General features: G+C 40.2%; 1 protein-coding gene across 10 annotated transcripts in view; it reads right to left on the bottom strand.

The window, feature by feature from the left end:
• R3HDM2 (R3H domain containing 2) overlaps positions 1-19,596 on the bottom strand; it is a gene marked incomplete at both ends in the record, with an annotated part of 72,892 nt that extends 53,296 nt beyond the window's left edge. For 9 of the 10 annotated variants that reach the window (XM_080706261.1, XM_080706265.1, XM_080706263.1 and 6 more), the window contains 8 exons: positions 131-239; positions 1,213-1,353; positions 2,129-2,188; positions 2,836-2,914; positions 5,121-5,247; positions 7,284-7,370; positions 12,150-12,191; positions 19,432-19,596. In XM_080706261.1, coding sequence (XP_080562387.1) covers positions 131-239; positions 1,213-1,353; positions 2,129-2,188; positions 2,836-2,914; positions 5,121-5,247; positions 7,284-7,370; positions 12,150-12,191; positions 19,432-19,596 — 810 coding nt within the window. The remainder of the gene's footprint in view (positions 1-130; positions 240-1,212; positions 1,354-2,128; positions 2,189-2,835; positions 2,915-5,120; positions 5,248-7,283; positions 7,371-12,149; positions 12,192-19,431) is intronic. The other variant, XM_080706269.1, reaches the window with a different exon arrangement.
• Between the last annotated feature and the right edge of the window lie 275 nt (positions 19,597-19,871).

Raw genomic sequence — 19,871 nt, 5'->3', positions numbered from 1 at the left:
TCAGCACAGCTCAATACATTTTTCCATTCTATGATACTTTGAGTTTTCTCCATCCCACAGAACTTCTTTTCCCTTCCCAGTTTCTCTTACTGCAGTCTCTCTCTTATGCCCACCCTTTCCCATTCTTCACCTGGTTATCATCTCGGTCCATGCTGGCATCATCTCTCTTGAGAATGAATCTCTGTTGAAATTCTGTATTCTTTTCATCCTTTATATGTTCTGAGAACCTCTGTTCAGGGCTGAGATTTAGAAAGAAATGTAAAAGGAAGGGAGAAAAAAGATCCTTTTGTTAGGAAGGAGTCTTCCTAGTATAGCTTTTTCAAATTCTATAAACTAGCCAGGCGTGGTGGCGCATGCTTGTAATCCCAGCATTTGGGAGGCTGAGACTGGAAGATTGCAGTTTGTGCACAGCTGCAGCTACTTAGTGAGTCCCTTTGCAACTCAGCGAGACCTTGTTTCAAAATAAAGAATAAAAAAATAGGCTGAGTACCACACACACACACAAAAATCTCTAAGCCAGGTGTGGTGGTGCATACTTGTAATCTCAGTACTTGAGAGACTGAGACAGGAGCACTGCATGTTTCAGGACAGACTCAACAACACATCAAGACCCTGTTTCAAACTAAAAAAAATAAAATAGGGCTAGGGGTGTGGCTCAGAGGTAGAACTCCTCTGAGTTCAATCCCCCCAGTACCCTCCCTTAAAAAAAAAATCTATAATCCCTACTCAGTGAACTACTGGAGTTGGACATCCCAATGAGGATTTTTGTATGTGTGTGGTACTGGGAATTGAACCCAGGGGTATTCTACTCCAAGCTACACTTCCAGACCTTTTTTATTTTTATCTTGAAACAGGGTCTCCCTAGGTTGATGAGTCTCACTACTTGCTGAAGCTGTCCTCAAACCTAAGATCTTCCTGTCTCAGCCTCTCAAAGTACTGGAATTACAAGCATGTGCCGCTACACCCAGCTACCCATGAAGGTTTTAATGAAATCTCTGTTTTATACACTTTTAACTTCTCTACCTCTAAAGCTATACATATCCTTTTACAAATTAAGTGCCTCTAAAATCTATCTCTAAGGCCTAGAAAAAAGAAGGAACTGTTGATACAATCCCCTCCTCTTAGAAGAGTCATTCTGATCCTATACCCTTTTCTTCTACCCTAGCAGGTTATCCCAGGAAAGTCTTCCCAATCCATAGTTTTCTCCCTTACATTCTTGTGTTGCTGGTTTTGTTGATGATGACAGCTTTCCCAGTTTGATCAACATTGTGGTCCATCCCAAAGTAGGCAGCTACCCGGTGTAATAGCATCCGGTGATATGAGGTCATCTGAGGGAACTTCTTGAACTGGTTACTGAAGGAAAACCCATTGGGAAAAGTGAAGTAAGACAACAGCAAAGTGTAATTTTTTGTAATAATCAAGAGGAGAATTTCACATATCATAAGGAAGAAGTATATTTACTCAGTGGGAACCCAAAAGATTTCTCTCAGTAATTTGCAGATTACTCTGACCTACTATCCCAATTACAACTACTTCTTAAGGTCTTATTCTCACCCATTTGGATGATGTTTGACAAAAAAAAAAAAAAAAAAAATTAAACTAGTAAAATCTGGGACAAGTCCTAGCTGCTAAAAAGAAACAATTTTTTTCATCTCAAATCTATGCAATAACTTAAAAACCTCACTTTGTTTTCATACATATACTTTGTGCGTGCGTGTGTGTGTGTGTGTGTGTGTGTGTGTGTGTGTGTTACCTGGAGATGGAACCCAGGGGCTTTCTACCTCTAGGCTATACCCCCAGACCTATTTTATATTTTATTTGGCAGGTTCTCACTAAGTTGCTGAGAGCCTCACTAAGTAGCTGAGGCTGGCTTCAAACATGTGTGATCCTCTTGTCTCAGCCTCCCAAATACTGGGATTATGAGCGTGCACTGCCACACCTGGCTCACACATATACTTTTTAGCCATTCTGATTGCTTTCCCCAAACTCCTTTTGTTCCCCAACAAGTAATTATTTCAAAACACTCATTTGAGGGAAAGATTAAAGAGGAATATCCTAAAATTGTACCTAAATTTCTTTCCAGTGCCCCCTCCCACCTCTAAGTATATATTTCATACAAATAACTTACTTGTTGTCATTAATAAATTCCAGAATCTCCTGTTCTAATTTTAGCAGCATCATTCTGTCCCTGTTTAAAAAAGATTAAAACAAAACAAACATAGCCCTCCCGTAGACATTGGAATCAGGGATTGAAAACAGCTTGTTCCTACAGAAGCTGAAGGGAGGGACCCATCCAAACTAGTCATTGGCTGCAATGCAGAGGTTGTTGAGCCCCACTAACCTATTCTATGATATTTTGAAAAAGAAAACAACTCAGGTATATATTTTACAAAGCCCTCCTAATCATATATTTTTTATCCATAACAAATACTTAAATATTAGCCACATATTCATAAAAACACATCTTTATACTTATAAATCTAATCATCACTCTATATCCCATCTGTTTGTTCATAGAATCTTACAGCAATTATGATTTAGTTTATGTACAAATCTGTTATCTTTTCCTTTTGTGTTTTTTAAACTGTGTTCACAAATCTTCATATTTCTTTGTATTCTTCTACAAAATTTTTCTCAACTCTTCCTAAAGCAGAATCCTCAATATGAGAGTATTCTGAATTTCTCACAGAATATAAAACTATACTTAAGAAAGACTGAGAGAAGGGATGAACATACTAGATTCTAATAACAGAAAAATTCTGGGAAGTTGCTCAGCCACTTGGAATCCTGCTGGCCCCTATCCCTTTTCCCTCTTAATATCAATCATGTTATTACCTTGGGTTCTTTTTCAGTGTATTTACAAGAAATTCATGTAGATCTATTCCAGTGGAGTCTGTATATTCTTGGCTGGAATCTAGAACCACCACAACAAAAGAAACTTATAATAAATTAAACTGCCTTACATGGTATCTAATCCCAAGTAAAAGTCTATAACCTGATCAGGAAAGATGAGAATAGAAAAGCGGAATCAAACTGTAAGGACTTTAGAAAAATATTCAGAAAGACCTTGATTGCTAACTCCCCCAACACCACTCTCGCAACAACAGAATGAATGAAGAATATGAGTCATACTATTGCATCAATATTACATTGAAATGCCACCTATCATTGAAAAGTATTTACTTAATGTCCTGATCAAAATAAAGCATATTGGAGGTTGAGACAGGGGGACTGCAGGTTCGAGGCCAGCCTCAGCTACTTATTGAAGCCCTCTGCAACTTAGTGAGACCCTGTTTCAAAATAAAGAATAAAAAAAGGGGTGGGGGCTAAGCCGGGCATGATGGCTCATGCTTGTAATCCCAGCGTTTGGGAGGCTGAAACAGGAGAATTGCGGTTTGCAGCCAGCCTCAGCTACTTAGTGAGGACCTCCACAACTCAGTGAGACCCTGTTCCAAGATAAAGAATAAAAAATAGGGCTGGGGGTATAGCTTGGAGGTAGAATGCCCCTAGATTTAATCCCCAGTACTGGGGGAAAAAAAGCTATATTTTCTATTTTTTTCTACCTAAATAACAAATTACAAGTAAAGGCAGTCTGGACTGAAGTTTCCAGAATCTCAGTATAAATATGTCCAAATATTAATTAATTTTAATCCCATAGTTGCCTTTTCTTGTCGGCTATTATTTTTTACGGACTATGAATTTTGCTACCTGACCAAAAGCTTAAAGCCAAAGAAAGTAAGCTGGGTGTGGTGGTGCATGCTTGTAATCCCAGCATTTGGGAGGCTAAGACCAGAGGATCGCAGTTCGCAGACAGCCTCAGCTACTTAGTGAGGCCCTCTGCAACTTATAGAGAACCTGTTTCAAAATAAAGAATAAAAAACAGGGTGGGGGTGTAGCTCAGAGGTCGAATGCCCTTGGGTTCCACCCCCAGACCTGGAAGAAAGAAAAGAAAGAAAGGAGAGAGAGAGAGAGAGAGAGAGAGGGAGGGAGGGAGGGAGGGAGGGAGGGAGGGAGGGAGGGAGAGAGAGAGAGAGAGAGAGAGAGAGAGAGAGAGAGAGAGAAGAAAGACTAAAAATTAAAGGCAGGTCAGTATTTTTTAAAAAAGAAAAAAGTTGGCTGGGCGTGGTGGCACACGCTTGTATTCCCGTGCTTGGGAGGCGGAGACAGGAGGATCACGCTGGTTCCAAGCCAGCCTCGCTGACTTAAGAGACCCTGTTTCCAAATTTAAAAATATAAAATAAGTCTGGGAGTATAGCCCGGAGGTAGAAGGGCTTCCAGGAACCCCAGTACCATAAAAAAAATAAAAAATAAAAAAATAAAAAATAAAAAATAAATAAAGTAAAAAAGAATAAAGCCAGATATGGAGGCACAGGCCTCCCAGGACTTGGGAGGCTGAGGTAGGAGGATTGCAATTTCAAAGCCAGTCTCAGCAATTAGCAAGACTCTGTTTCCAAATAAAACTAAAATACCTCTAGGTAGAAGGCTCCCAAGACCTATCCCCAGTACCAAAAATACAAAAAAAAAGAAAAGAAAGAAAGAAAAAATCATTCCAGCCATCCCCAAACTAAAATATAAATGTTATCTTCAAGTCTGCTAACATGATTATTCATATCATCATTTTAATTAATTAATTAATTAATTAATTATTGAGCCCAGGGGCATTCTACCTCTGATATACATCTCCAGCCCTATTTTTTATCTTTATTTTGAAATAGGGTCTCACTAGGCTGGTGACAATCTCACTACTTGCTGAGTCTGTCCTCAAACCTGTGATCCTCCTGTCTTAGCCTCCCAAATACTGGAATTACAAGTGTGTACCACCATGCCCAGTTCAATATCATCATTCATTCCAGAGGACAAATAAAATCAGAATTGACATTAGCCCCAGGTAGGGCTAATGCAGACCAAGTAGCTCTCTGTGATATGTGAACCCTTAAAACCGTATTGGTTAAAGAAGAAAAGAAAGTAAACTAGCTAGGCACTCCCCCAAGCAACTAAGTCAGCAGGACGCTATAAACTGTTGGGTCAGAAAGGTCAGCAGGTACCAGGTTTCAGGATGAAAAGGCAGAGACCTGCAGAGGTAGGTACTAAGATAGACGAGAGACAGAGAAAGTCCTCACCTCTGGATAACATTTTCCTTGGCACCTTTTCTTTGCTTTTGTCCTTGTCTTCCTTTTCAGAGACATCCTTTGTAGACTTTTCTTCCTCCTTGTCAGAGGGGCAGCTAATGTGCAACTGAATTATATCCTTAAACAAGGGGAAAGAAGTAAAAGGATTTTAACTGTCTTAAAATGCTATTGGAATCTTAACACAGACAAAACTTAGGGTGATAGCTTTATCTTATAGAATATATTTTGTTAATTACGTTTCTGGTTATTTTTTCATTTTTGTTGTACCAAGAGGGCAGAGGCCATGCTTTTCTGGCCAACAGTCACAGCCTACTATAGTACAAGCTGGCATTATACTGGCCGTTCTTTAAGAACTGGATGGTTAGCCAGGCGTGGTGGTGCCTGCTTGTCTTGGGAGGCTGAGGTGAGAGGATAATAGTTTCAAGGCCATCCTCAGAAATAGAGCGAGACTCTCATCAGTTTAGTGGGATCCAGTTTCTTTAGTACTGGAGACTGAACTCAGAGGCATTCTACCTCTGAGTTACACCCCTAGTTCTATTTTTTTTTTTTTTAAACAGAGTCTCACTAGGTTGCTGAGGTTGTCTTTTTTTTTGGGGGGGGTAGTACTGGGGCTTTTCTACCTTTGGGCTATACTCCCAGACTTATTTTAGACTTTATTTAGAAACAGGGTCTCGCTAAGTTGCTGAGAGCCTCACTAAGGAGCTGAGGTTGTCCTTGAACCTATGATCCTCCTCTCAGCCTCCTAAGTACTGGGATTTCAAGTATATGTCACTATGCTTGGCTGGGACCCTGTTTTAAACTAAAACTAAAATGGGCCTGGGCATGTAGCTCAGAGATAGAATGCCCCTGGGTTCAATCCCCTGCATACACAAAAAATTGAATGGTAAAAGTTATAACCACTATAAATGATAATGGTTATAATATTGGAACAACTGAATGATAATGATTCTAACAAATCAGAAAGGTATGGGTGGAGAAAAAAGGACGAGCTTGAGATCTCCTTGTCTGTATAATCCTGCATGGTCAAGATATGAAGACCTAGCTGGATGTAGTGCTGGATACTTGTAATTCCAGCATTTTGGAGGCTGAGAAAGGAGGATCACAGTTTGAGGACAGCCTCAACCACTTAGTGAGGACCTTTGCAACTCAGTGAGACCTTTTTTCAAAATAAAGAATTAAAAAAAATAGGGCTGGGGATGTAGCATTCCATTCCTAGTACCATTAAAAAAAAAGATATGAAGATTTATATATCATGCTTTCACCATGCCCTGCCTTACTGCAATAGGTTTTGTTTTAAAGTGATCTCTTAGCTGGGCGTGGTGGTACACACTGGTAATCCCAGCATTTGGGAGGTTGAGATTGGAGGATTGCGGTTCATGAACAGCCTTAGCTCCTTAGTGAGACCCTGTTTCAAAATAAGTTTGAATCCCCCTGAGTTCCATCCCCACACATGCAAGAATAAATAAATAAATAAATAAATAAATAAATAAATAAATAAATAAAGTGATCTCTTGCTAGGTATGGTGGTGCACATCTACAATCCCAGTACATGGGAGTTTGATACAGGAGAATCACAGGTTTGAGGCCAGTCTCAACAATTTATTAAGACTCAGAGCAAAGCCAGGTGTGGTGGCGCACGCTTATAATCCCAACATTCGGGAGGCTGAGATGGGAGGATCATAGTTCGCGGACAGCCTCAGCTACTTAGTGAGGCCCTCTGCAACTTAGTGAGACACTATTTCAAAAATAAAGAATAAAAAATAGGACAGGGGGTGTAGTTTGGGGGTCAAATGCCCCTGGGTTCCATCCCCAAACCCGAAAAAGAAAAAAAAAAAGACTCACAGCTAACAAGAGATCCTATTTCAAAGCAAAAAAATAAAAGAAGGGCTGAGGGTATGGCCTTGAGGTAGAATGCCCTGGGCTCAACTCCCAGCAAACACACACACACACACACACACACACACACACACACACACACACGCACTTGTGTGCACACACACACACGTGCATGTAGGCACCCACTCACACACACAGGCACATTTGTAGTTCTCTTCCCTGATTTCCAAGCCTGATGTTGATGCTGTGATTGCTATACTACACTTTGCCAAATAACTGATAAGCTCAAAAGCTACACTTACTATTGAAACAACCTACCTGGGTTTCTAGAGGCCCATCAGCAAATGGAGTGGAGGACTCCTCACATACTGCCAGACTCCGTACCAACTTCATCTTGGAATTAGACTGAAAAACAAAAACAAAAGCAAACAAATACACACACACATATACACACCAAAAAGAAAAAAAGAAAAAAAGAAATCAAACACACCCATAAATTCCCTTGATGACCATTCAGAAAACATACTCTTTGGCTGTTAGTTGTTTCCTCCATTAAATAGGATTTTTGTTTTTGCTTCTGTTTTCCAAGTAGGTCCTACTTGCCAGTTCACAAATTACTACCTAAACAGAGGGTTGCAAAACCACTTCATTTAGCCTCCTTCTCTTTCTATCCCAGTGTTCCAATTTCATACTCAAAAGTTTACACCAACCGGGCATGGTGGTGTATGTTTATAATCCCAGTACTTGGGAGGCTGAGACAGGAAGATCACAGGTTTAGGCAAACAGCTACTTAGTGAGGCCGTCTGCAACTTAGTGAGACCTTGTTTCAAAATAAAGATAAAAAAAAACAGGGCTAGAGGTGTAGCTCGGAGGTAGAATGCCCCTGGGTTCAATCCCTAGTATCTAAAAAAAAAAAAAAAAAAAAAAAAATTTACAACAACCAGCACAGTACTAGAAAGTCCCTGAACTTGAGAGCCAAAAGTTCTAGCTTTAATTCCTGGCGTTTTACTTATAAGCTATAAGACTGAGCAAACTTCTTGATTTTTTCTGGGTTTCTGCCTAAAAATGTTGAGATTAAAAAGTACCTAAAAGAGAGCCATGCGTGGTGGTGCACGTTTGTAATCCCAGGATTTGGGAGGCTGAAACCGGAGAATCGTGGTTTGCAGACAGCCTCAGCTACTTAGTGAGGCCCTCTGCAATTCAGTGAGACCCAGTTTCAAAATAAAGAATAAGCCAGGTGTGGTGGCGCACTACTTAGTGAGGCCCTCTGCAATTCAGTGAGACCCAGTTTCAAAATAAAGAATAAGCCGGGCGTGGTGGTGCACGCTTGTAATCCCTGCACTTGGGAGGTAGAGACAGGAGGATTGCACAGGTTCAAAGCCAGCGGCGCTGGCTTAAGAGACCCTGTTTCCAAAATATGTGTGTGTGTGTGTGTGTGTGTGTGTGTGTGTGTGTGTGTGTGTGTGTCTGGGAGTGTAGCCCGGAGGTAGAAGGGTTTCCAGGAACCCCAGTACCACCAAAAAAAAAAAAAAAAAGAATAAAAAATAGGGCAGGGGTGTAGCTCAGAGGTTGAATGCCCCTGAGTTCCATCCCTAGACCAGCCCCCCCAAAAAAAGTACCTAAAAGAAGCCGGGTGTGGTGGCGCATGCTTGTAGTCCCTGCACTTGGGAGGCTGAGACAGGAGGATCGCAGAGGTTAGAAGCCAGCCTCAGCTACTTAATGAGGCTCTCAGCAACTTAGTGAGACCCTGTTTCCAAATAAAATATAAAATAGGTCTGGGAGTATAGTCCAGAGGTAGAAAGCCTCTGGGTTCCACCCCTAGTACCACCAAAAAACAAAACAAAATAAAACCATAGTGCTGGGAGTGTTTCTCAATGGTAGAATGCCCCTGGATTCTATCCCCAGTAACACACACATAAAAAAAAGTACCTGAAAGGCTACTAATGAGAATTAGATGATGAAAATAAGTAAGCACACATATCTTTAAATATGTGTTTAGCATTCAGTAGACAATAAATACTAACAGACTCTAAACTTGAGGTGGGAAGGGTATGGAAAGAAGTATCTAAGAAAAGAGAAAGACCAAAAAAAAAAAAAAAAATTACAACATTTGGGATTTAGTTCAATAAAAAGCAAATTCAGCCAGGAATTGTGGTGCATGTTTGTAATCCCAGCATTTGGGAGGCTGAGACAGAAGGATCGTTGTTCGCGAACAGCCTCAGCTACTTAGTGAGGCCCTTTGCAACTCAGTGAGACCCTGTTTCAAAATAAAGAATAAAAAATTGGGCTGGAAATGTAGCCTGGAGGTAGAATGCCCCTGGGTTCCATCCCCAGTACTGCAAAAAAAAAAAAAAAAAAAAAAAAAAAAAGCAAATCCACCTGCTTTACTTTACTTCTGCCAGCTGATGAATCTCACAGTAATCTAAAACCCACTATGCAGCCGGGCATGGTGGTGCGTGCTCGTAATCCCCATGCTTGGGAGGCTGAGACAGGGGGATCACATAGGTTTGAAGCCAGCCTCAGCTACTTAGTGAGACCCTGTTTCCAAATAAAATAAAATATTTAAAAAATAGGTCTGGGAGTATAGTCTAGAGGTAGAGAGCTTCTGGGCTACACTTCCAATACCACCAAAAAATAAAAAAATAAATAAAATCCACTATGCATATCACTGCTCTCCTAGGAATGCTTGAAGCTAAAAATTATAGAGTGACTCATAAGAAATATATTTATAAACATTTACTGAGAATACCTACAATAAAACTAAGGTTTACAGTGAATACAAAAGTATAAAACATGGTGTGTGTACTACAGGTAGGGCAGTATACGAAGAGAACTTGCGACTGAGGAAATAACTGCAAGCCTAACTCTGCCATTAACTTTTTGAGTGTCTCTGTTAAGTCTACTCAATCTCTGTAGCCAAAGTTTCCTCATTGCAAAATGGTGATAACCGTCTTCTTTATTTCAAAAAGTTTGGGAGGACCTAAAATAACGTGAACACCCTCTGTTCGGGATGTTAATGTCAATGCTATTGATGTAGATTAGGCCATGTGAAGCATGACACAGAGCCAATTTATACTTCACCTTCTTCAAAATCAAACCAAACTGTCTGGACTACTCCCAAATTCTATAATCTATGTTCTGGGGGAAAAGGAGATAAGCATGCTTAATTATTATTTCTTAATTATTAATTCTTCCCACTACAAGAAAAGTATAAGCTGGGCGTGGTGGCGCACGCTTGTAATCCCCGCACTTGAGAGGCAGAGACAGGAGGATCGCGCAGGTTCGAAGCCAGATGCACTGGCTTAAGAGACTCTGTTTCCAAATAAAAATATAAAATAGGTCTGGGAGTGTAGCCCAGAGGTAGAAGGGTTTCCAGGAACCTCAGTACCACCACCAAAAAACAAAACAACAACAAAAAAAGTATAATATTTTACTGTTCCCCAGCTGAATTTATAAACTATCACATACTAACACATATAGTCTTCCCTGGTAACTATGCTTAAAATAATCTGTGATACACTGATTTTCTCATATAATAACTAAAAAACAAAATCTTTCTTGCCCCAATATAAAAAGTAAAACCATTAAAAAAAGAAAAAAAAAAAAAAGCCAGGCTTGGTGCCACATGCTTGTTATCCCAGTAGTTGTGAGGTTGAGACAGGAGGATTGAAGGTTCACAGCCAGCCTCAGCTACTTAGGCCCTCTGAGGCTTACTGAAACCCTTAAAAAAAAAAAAAAAAAAAAAGACTAAAATATAGGGCAGGAGTTATAGCTCGAAGGTAGAATGCCCTTGGGTTCAATCTCTAGTACCACAAAAAAGAAGACTGTATTTTTAGGATATCAAAAAATGCTGAGTTATTTCCACTAAAGGGGTAGGATTTATCTTCAGAGAAAATTTACATAAGGGGAAATTAAGAATATAAAGGGGAATCTCAAAACTCATACAAACAGCCATTCTCCTAGAGAAGCAAGGGGTGAGCAGAGACACTGATATTTTGGCACAACCAGTACCAAATTCTCTCAGGCTCTATAAAAGATGCTAGTTGGGTGCTCTTTCAGGTATCAAAAATAGACTATGGCTAACTAGAGATAATGCAGAAAAATGAAGCCAGATCTTCCACTAGAAAATGTGTGCATGTGGCTGGTCATGGTGGTGCATACTTGTAATCCCAGTATTTGGGAGGCTGAGACAGGAGGATCACAGCACACACAACACACACACACACACAAAATGTGTGCATGTCTATACGCAACTTTGTGGGCACACACACTTGTGTATGTGATGTATATTCCTAATTAGGGTATAAAGCTCAAGCTAGAAAATTCTGCCTATATATAATTTTTTTTTTTTTTTTGGCGGTACTAGGGATGGAACCCAGGGGCATTCTACCTTCGAGAAACACCCCCAGCCCCATTTTTTATTCTTTATTTTGAAACAAGGTCTCACTGAGTTGCAGCAGGCCTCACTAAGTAGTAGCTGAGGCTGTCCATGAACCATGATCCTCATGTCTCAGCCTCCTAAATGCTGAGATTACAAGTGTGCCACCACATCCAGCTCTATATAATCTTAATAAACTAGATATTGGTCATACATCCATTTGTGAAACGTATTACTAATAACATTAGAAAATAAGCAGCATGCCGGGCGTGGTGGTGCACGCTTGTAATCCTCGTGCTTGGGAGGTGGAGACAGGAAAATCGCGCAGGTTTGAAGCCAGCCGCGCTGGCATAAGAGACCCTGTTTCAAAAATATAAAATAGGTCTGGGAGTGTAGCCTGGAGGTAGAAGGGCTTCCAGGAACCCCAGTACCACTAAAAAAAAATAATAATAATAAGCAGCATAAGCTGGGTGTGGTGGTGCACGCTTGTAATCCCAGCATTTGGGAGGCTGAGACAGGAGGATTGCAGTTCGTGGACAGACTCAGCTACTTAGCGAGGCCCTCTGCAACTCAGTGAGACCCTGTTTAAAAATAAAGAATAAAAAATAGGGCTGGGGGTGTAACTCGGAGTTAGAATGCCCCTGGGTCCTATCCCCAGTATCTCAAAAAACAAAACAAAACAAAACAAAACAACAACAACAAAGAAAAATAAAGAAGCAACAAAATCAAAATGCACTAATAAGAAAAAAACTTACCAAAATAAATAAATATATAAATGAAAGTAGCAACAGAGGAAGGGCTCTTACCTTGGCTCTTTTCCTGGCATGACCATGGTTGGATGTCCGCCTCTGTAAGAAAGAGATTGTAAAAAATTAAAGGTGGGGAAAAAGCACACTTAAGTTAAAAGCAATATATGTAGTAGATCATCGTAGATAAAGTTTCGGAGATTAATTGGACCCTCATGGTAGAGCACACAGTTTTCTGTGGAGAGGAGAATTCCTGTACTCGGGATTATCTCTAAGATCTCTATATCAGAAATGAGCCCAAGTAGACATTCCTCCTTTATACTGTTTGTCCTTGCTTTATGCTTTTGTCTCAGATAAGTTATTTTTATGCATCCTGAGTTTGACATTAACAGACACTTTGTTTAAACTTATCAATAGAAGAGGCTTCTGAGAGGAGACTTGCAGAAGAAGTAGAGAGGAAGCTCTCTTCTCTTCTCCCCAGCTGCCCCTAAATAAACTCAATTGCATTTATGACTCTGAGTCGTCATGTAAGGACACATAAAGCCTGAAGTGTCTGGGGTTATTAAGAAGTGACTGACAAGTGATGCCTGAATAGGAACTTTGAAGCAAGCAGGCTTTGTTTACGGTGGTGAGTACTTTGCATCCCTTCAACTGCCAAGGTCGTGACCAGTTTGGAAGGTGACTTTCACAGGTGGGTAGCAATGGGGAATAATGCATTTCATATGCAACATTAGTCTGCTTTGCTTTGCTCTTTGCTTAAACAGGGTGTGTGTAGCAGTAATGTCACTCAGTGAACCCCAGGGTGTGGAACCATGTAGGGTGAGCTCTAAAAGCACACCAATACTAAGAAATAAAGGTACCTGATCCTGCTTTCTCTACTTTAAGGCTTCCTTAGAACATTTTGGAGAAATGCAAGCCTTTCCTATGGTTGCTGTGGAGGTTCCTGGAAGGATATTGGATGGTTCCTTTTGTTTTCTTGGTGCTGAGGATTGAACTGAGGGGCATTCTACCTCTGAACTACACCCCCAGCCCTATTTTATTCTTTTATTTTGAAAGAAAGTATCACTAGATGCAGAGGACCTAAGTTGCTGATGCTGGCTATGAACCTGCGCTCTTCTGTCTTAGCCTCCCAAGTACTAGGATTCTAAACGTGTGCCACCATACCAGGCTCTCAGCCATAATTTTATTTATTTATTTATTTATTTATTTGGTGGTACTGGGGTTCCTGGAAGCCCTTCTACCTCTGGGCTACACTCCCAGACCTGTTTTTACATTTTTATTTGGAAACAGGGTCTCCTAAGACAGCGCGTGCGGCTGGCTTCGAACCTGCGCGATCCTCCTGTCTCTGCCTCCCAAGTGCGGGGATTACAAGCGTGCACCACCATGCCAGGCGCCATAACTTTATTTTTAATATTTTAATTTTAGTCCTGATTTTAAATTTTTTAATACTTTTTCTAATGTTTTTTAAAGGGCCAAAGATCGAACTCAGGGATTTGCACATGCTAGGCAAGCTTTTTGACTAGCTAAATCCCCAACCCCTATTTTTAATTGTTTTTTTTTTAATTTTATTTTTCTGTGGTACTGAGGGTGGAATACAGGGGCTTTTCTACCTCCAAGCTATACTCCCAGACCTATTTTTATATTATTTGGAAACAGGGTCTCGCTAAGTTGCTGAGAGCCTCCCTAAGTAGCTGAAGCTGGCTTTGAACCTGTACGATCCTCCTGTCTCAGCCCCCAAGCACTGGGATTACAAGCATGTACCATCATGCCTGGCTCCCTATTGTTTATTTATTTTTTAGTACTGGGGGTGGAACCCAGGGGCTTTGTACCTTCGAGCTACACTCACAGACCTATTTTATATTTTATTTGGAAATGGGGTCTCACTAAGTTGCCTAGAGCCTCATCAAGTAGCTGAGGATGGCTTTGACCCTGAATGATCCTCCTGTCTCAGCTTCCAAAGTACTGGGATTACAAGTGTGGACCACCACGCCCGGCCCTATTTTTAATTTTGAAATAGAATCTTGCAAAGTGCTGAGGCTGGCATCACTAAGTTCCTGAGGCTGGCTTCAAACCTGCAATCTTCTTGTCTCAGCCTCCCAAGTACTGGAATTTTAGGTGTATACCACACCTGGCTCATAGTTTTTTAAACCAAATATTCTATACACACTACTCTGAACCTTGCTTTCAAACTTTTTTTTTTTTTTTTTTTTTTTTTTTTTTTTTTTTTTTGCGGGTCTGGGGATGGAACTCAGGGGCATTCTACCTCCGAGCTACACCCCCTGCCCTATTTTTTTATTCTTTATTTTGAAACCGGGTCTCACTGAGTTGCAGAGGGCCTCACTACGTAGCTGAGGCTGTCTGCGAACCACGATCCTCCGGTCTCAGCCTCCCGAATGCTGGGATTACAAGCGTGCGCCACCACGCCCGGCTCTCAAACTTTTTTTTAATGGATAGCATTCTGTAGAAGATCTACTTTGTTTTTCTGAATTGCCACATGGTATTCCATTGTGTGGATATAACATTACTTATTTTACCAGTCCCTTAAATTGTACCATTTAGGCTGTCTCTGATGTTTTACTAGTAAACAATGACCGTATCATTGAATATACCTATAAATACAATATACCTATAGTCCATTTGATTTTTTTAATAAAGTGTTGCTAAACTGCCCTTCCCATGGTGTAAAAATTCATACTTCTACCAATGATGTATCTGCTTATTTCTCAGAATGGATAGTTTTCATTAAATAGACAAACACATATTGAAAGCATAGTATGTGGCAGGTATCATGGTAGCTCTTGGAGGATACAGAGATAAAAGACAAAAAGCTTTTCAAAAAGGAACTCATAATCTTGTTGGAGAAGACAGATAAATAAGTACATTAAGTATGTTACAGAGGCACTCAAAGAGTATGACAGGAACACACAGCAGAAACATCTAAATCAATATATAAACTCATACATTCACAAGTATTAAGTGCTATAAAGGCACTATATTAAACCTTGGGGCTAAAACTATAAGATAAAACTGACCCAATTCCAGGCTTTATGGAGCTTCTAATTCTGTGAGGAACATAGATATCAATCAAAGATTAATTATATTAAATATTGGAGCCGGGCGTGGTGGTACACGCTTGGGAGACTGAGACAGGAGGATCGCACAAGTTCGAAGCCAGCCTCAGCTACTTAGGCTCTCAGCAACTTAGTGAGACCCTGTTTCCAAATAAAATATAAAATAGGTCTGGGAGTATAGCCTGGAGGTAGAAAGCCCCTGGGTTCCATTCCCAGTACCACCAAAAAAAATAAATAAATAAATAAAAAATAAAAATAAAAAAAATAAAAAAATTGGGAAATAAAAAAAAAAAATGTTGGGAAGGAGTTCAGGAGTTGGAGGGAGCCAGGCAAAGAACACTAAAGAGGGCACGCAGCTAGGTGTGGGTGTGTGCCTTGTAATCTCAGTACTTGCAGAGTACAAGATAGAAGGATCACAGATTCAAAGATGACCACAGCATTTAGCTGAGGTTCTTAGCAACCTAGAGAGACCCAGTTTCCAAATAAGAAATAAAACAGAAGCTGGGCATGGTGGCACATGCTTAAAATCCCAGTACTTGGGAGGTTGAGACAGGAGGATTGCAGGTTCATGGTCAGCCTTAGCTACTTAGTGAGGCCCTCCACGATTCAAAATAGAGCTAGAGGTAGAATGACTCTGGGCTCAATCTCCAGTACCTCAAAAAAAAAAAAAAAATACGAGTTGGGTGTGGTGGTGCACGCTAGTAATCCCAGCATTTGAGAGGCTGAGACAGAAGGATCATGGTTCGCAGACAGCCTCAGCTACTTAGTAAGGCCCTTTGCAACTCAGTGAGACCCTGTTTCAAAATATAGAATAAAAAATAGGGCTGAGGTGTAGCTCAGAGGTCGAATGCCCCTGGCTTCCATCCCCAGTACCTCCCCCCCACCATTCAAATAAAGGTAGAGAGAACAACTAGGAGGCCATACCAAGTTGCTTACTTACAGGACACATCTGAGTTCAGTATGTGTCACCCATTCTAGATTTTTTTTAATGCTTTTTCTGTTGTTTTTTACAGAGCAGTGAATTGAACCTAGGGCTTCGTGTATGTTAGGCAAGCGCTCTAACACTGAGCCAAATCCTGGACCCCATCCATTCTAAGTAGAATCTCAGAACATGCATTTTACAACACTATTTCCATGCAAAAGATGTTCTGAGTTCAAACTGCTGATCTCCAAAATATCTCACACAGTACAAGTAATAAAAGTTCTCTTTCCCCCAAACTTTTCAGCTTAATACATAACAGGGACTCCTTTTTTTTTTTTTTTTTTTTTTTTTTTGGTGGTACTGGGGTTCCTGGAAGCTCTTCTACCTCCAGGCTACACTCCCAGACCTCTTTTTACATTTTTTATATTTGGAAACAGGGTCTCCTAAGCCAGCGCGCGCGGCTGGCTTCGAACCTGCGCGATCCTCCTGTCTCTGCCTCCCAAGCACGGGGATTACAAGCGTGCGCCACCACGCCCGGCTAACAGGGACTCCTTTGACAGCACTATATTCTTGGGGAGATTGCTAGGGTCTGAGTAGAGGGAACACAGAAATGAAATTTTTCATGCTGTTGAAGAACATATATTCTATTGGGAAATGGTAGAAGGGAGAGGGCTTTCTAAGGGACTATTTAAATAGTCTCAAGGATGATAGACAAGACTGAAGGTTTTCCAAAAAGAACAGAGCTCCAATAGATGACAGCAGCAGCTCTACCTGCTTTGGGGGCAGCAAAAGGAGTCAAATTAGAAGGGAGGTAGATCCTCTCCTCCCCACCTACAATCTATACCCAGGTGGACATTTTTAAACCGAATGAGTGTCTATATGGAATATAAAACCTATAGGTGTCCTTTCTTTACTGCCAATCTTTAAGAAGTATATTTTATTTATTTATTTATTTATTTATTTATTTATTTTTGTGGGTCTGAGGATGGAACCCAAGGGCATTCGACCTCCAAGCTATACCCCCTGCCCAATTTTTTATTCTTTATTTTTGAAAAGTGTCTCACTAAATTGCAGAGGGACTCACTAAGTAGTTGAGGCTGTCTGCGAACCTCGATCCTCTCGTCTCAGCCTCCCAAATGCTGGGATTACAAGCATGTGCCAACACGCCAGGCAAGAAGTATACACAACCAGAGTTCAGAACATTGTTTGCAAAAGACTCCTGAGAATAGAATAACTTGGATCTAAAAGTTCATCTACTTAATATCTTTCATGTAACAAGACAGCACATAATTAAACATTCATCACTAATCTGTCCTGAGTATTTAAAATTCATTACTGATATCAGTGGAGGCTGGAAGTGTAGTTGGAACAGTGGCAGATTGTCTCCACAAACTCTGGAAGGATGGGCGGAGAATGACAATTCACATGTAAAAAAAGATAATGGAAAGAAAAGCAGCCAGGACAGTGATCTGGCAAACTTTAAGAGGAAAGACAGTAGCAGGCAGGTTAGAGAACAAAATATCTTAGAGAGCTGTCTGATTTTTAACTCAACCCTTTATGTTGCTGCTGTTTTAATCTTTAGAGAGGATAGGCCTTGGTGAATTAAGTTGTCTTCAAAAATTGTGCTTCAAGTTTCCAGACTCTCTAAAATGTTGTTGCTCCTGCTTTTTAATCTAACTTCTTGCTACAGTTAACAGCCTATCTCCTGGCCTGATAATAATGATCAGCCTTACCCTTGGGCATGAAAAGGATTTAAAGAAATTGGGCTCTCATAAGAGAAGAAATGAGCAGTAATCATAGACCAATAGCTGTAACAGGTAGATTAGAAGAGATTCAGAGTCCCTTTGACTGGGCACAAAGAAGAACCCTGAGCCGTGTGTCATGGCACATATTTATAACCCCAATACTTGGGGAGCTAAGGCAGGAGGATTGCAAGGTTTGAGGCCAACCTCAGCAACTTGGTGAGGCCCTTTAAAACTCAGTGAGACCCTGTTTCAAAATAAAAAATAAAATAGGGCTGGGGGTGTAGCTCAGAAGTAAAATGTCCCTGGGTTCAATTTCCAGTAACACCACCCAAAAAAAAAAAAAAAAAAAAAACCCTGGAAGATTTGGCTGACCATTTACTGCCTTTATTTCTGTATTATAATAAGGATTTGGGTGAAAAAACAACATGGCAACAGAATGATGAAACTCTTCTCAGTCTCCTATTTCTGAACCAGAGAATGCTGACTGCTTTAACAGAACCAGAATATAAATTTAGCCCTGTATATAGTCAGGCAGCTTCTAAGTTTTAAGAATTTATTCTATGAGCCATTTTATGACTTGCTAAATATGTGTTTGTAATACAATTCATTTTTTAATAGTAAAGACATTAAAATATAGCAAGATCCAGTGAACTCAGGTCTAAATGGACTAGGAATTTCATTCTGACCTCTTTAGATTTCCTATACTAAGGACTGAACTCAGGAATACTTCACCTTTAAACTATAACCCCATCCCTTTTACATTTTATTTTGAAACAGGTTCTTGCTAAATTGCTGAGGGTCTTACTAAGTTACTGAAGAGGGCCTTGAACTTAGAATCCTTCTGCTTCAGCCTCCTTAGTACCCAGAATTACAAGCATGTACCACTGTGCCTGGCTTCAATTTGGGGTTCATAGCCAGGCGTGGTAACATATGTTTGTAATCCTAGTACTTGGGAGCCTGAGACAGGAGGATTGCAGTTTCAAGGAAAGCCTCATCAAGTAGTGAGATTTGCTGGGTGTGGTAGTATAAGTTTGTAATCCCAGTACTTGAGAAGCTGAGAAGTGGTTTGTGGACAGCCTCAGATACTTAGTGAGGCCTTCTGCAACTCAGTGAGACCCTGTTTCAAAATAAAGAATAAAAAATGAGGCAAGGGGTGTAGCGTGGAGGTTGAATGCCCCTGGGTCCTATCCCCAGACCCGAAAAAAAAAAAAAAATTGGAGTGAGATTCTCAGCAACCTAGTAAGACCTGTTTCCAAATAAAAAATAAAATAAGCCTGGTGTGCAGGTAGCTCAAAGGTATAATGCTTCTGGGTTCAATTTCCAGCTCTAAACACACGCAAAAATAACAATAACAATAACAACAACAACAACAACAACAACAACAATAATAATAATAATAATAATAATAATAATAATAAAAAATAGAGCTAGGGGTGTACCTCAGAGGTAGAATACCCCTCAGTTCCATCCTTAGTAGCACACACACAAAAAATATTGGGGTTCTTAAGGAATATTAAGTATTTATATTGGTGACTGGGTTCATACAGATTTTTACTTTGATTCGTGTATAACAAATACACACACAATGTACTTCTAATCCTTACCTGTGTCTCCTGCCGTAAACTGGTATCTTCACTGTCTTTCTCAATTTCCTCTTTACTTGGAGTCTTAGATATAAACTTGCTTTTGTTTACAGATTCCTCCACTAGTTTTAGTTCTGATTCTTTCATTATTTCCAGGGTCTCTTGAATAGTGTTACTGTCAGACATGTTCTTCAATAGAACACAGTGGTCTCTACAGACTCCTAAAGAAACATCAAAAACATTAAACAGGAGGTGTATCTCTGTACTTAACACTTTATACAGGACTTGTGTTTCACATAAGAATGATAAATGCTGTCTTTTGATTCATTTTTCTTTTTCAGTTTTATTGAGATAAAGCTGACATACAATAAACTGTAACTTGTAATGTACAAATTGATAGGCTATCACATATATGTACACCTATGAAACCATCACAACTGAAATATTGAGCACCACCTGTT

The sequence above is a fragment of the Muscardinus avellanarius genome (genome assembly GCF_963383645.1).
Source record: "Muscardinus avellanarius genome assembly, chromosome: 11".
NCBI lineage: Eukaryota > Metazoa > Chordata > Mammalia > Rodentia > Gliridae > Muscardinus > Muscardinus avellanarius.
Note: the sequence above shows the minus strand (reverse complement) of the source record. Positions and strands in the feature narration are given on the sequence as shown.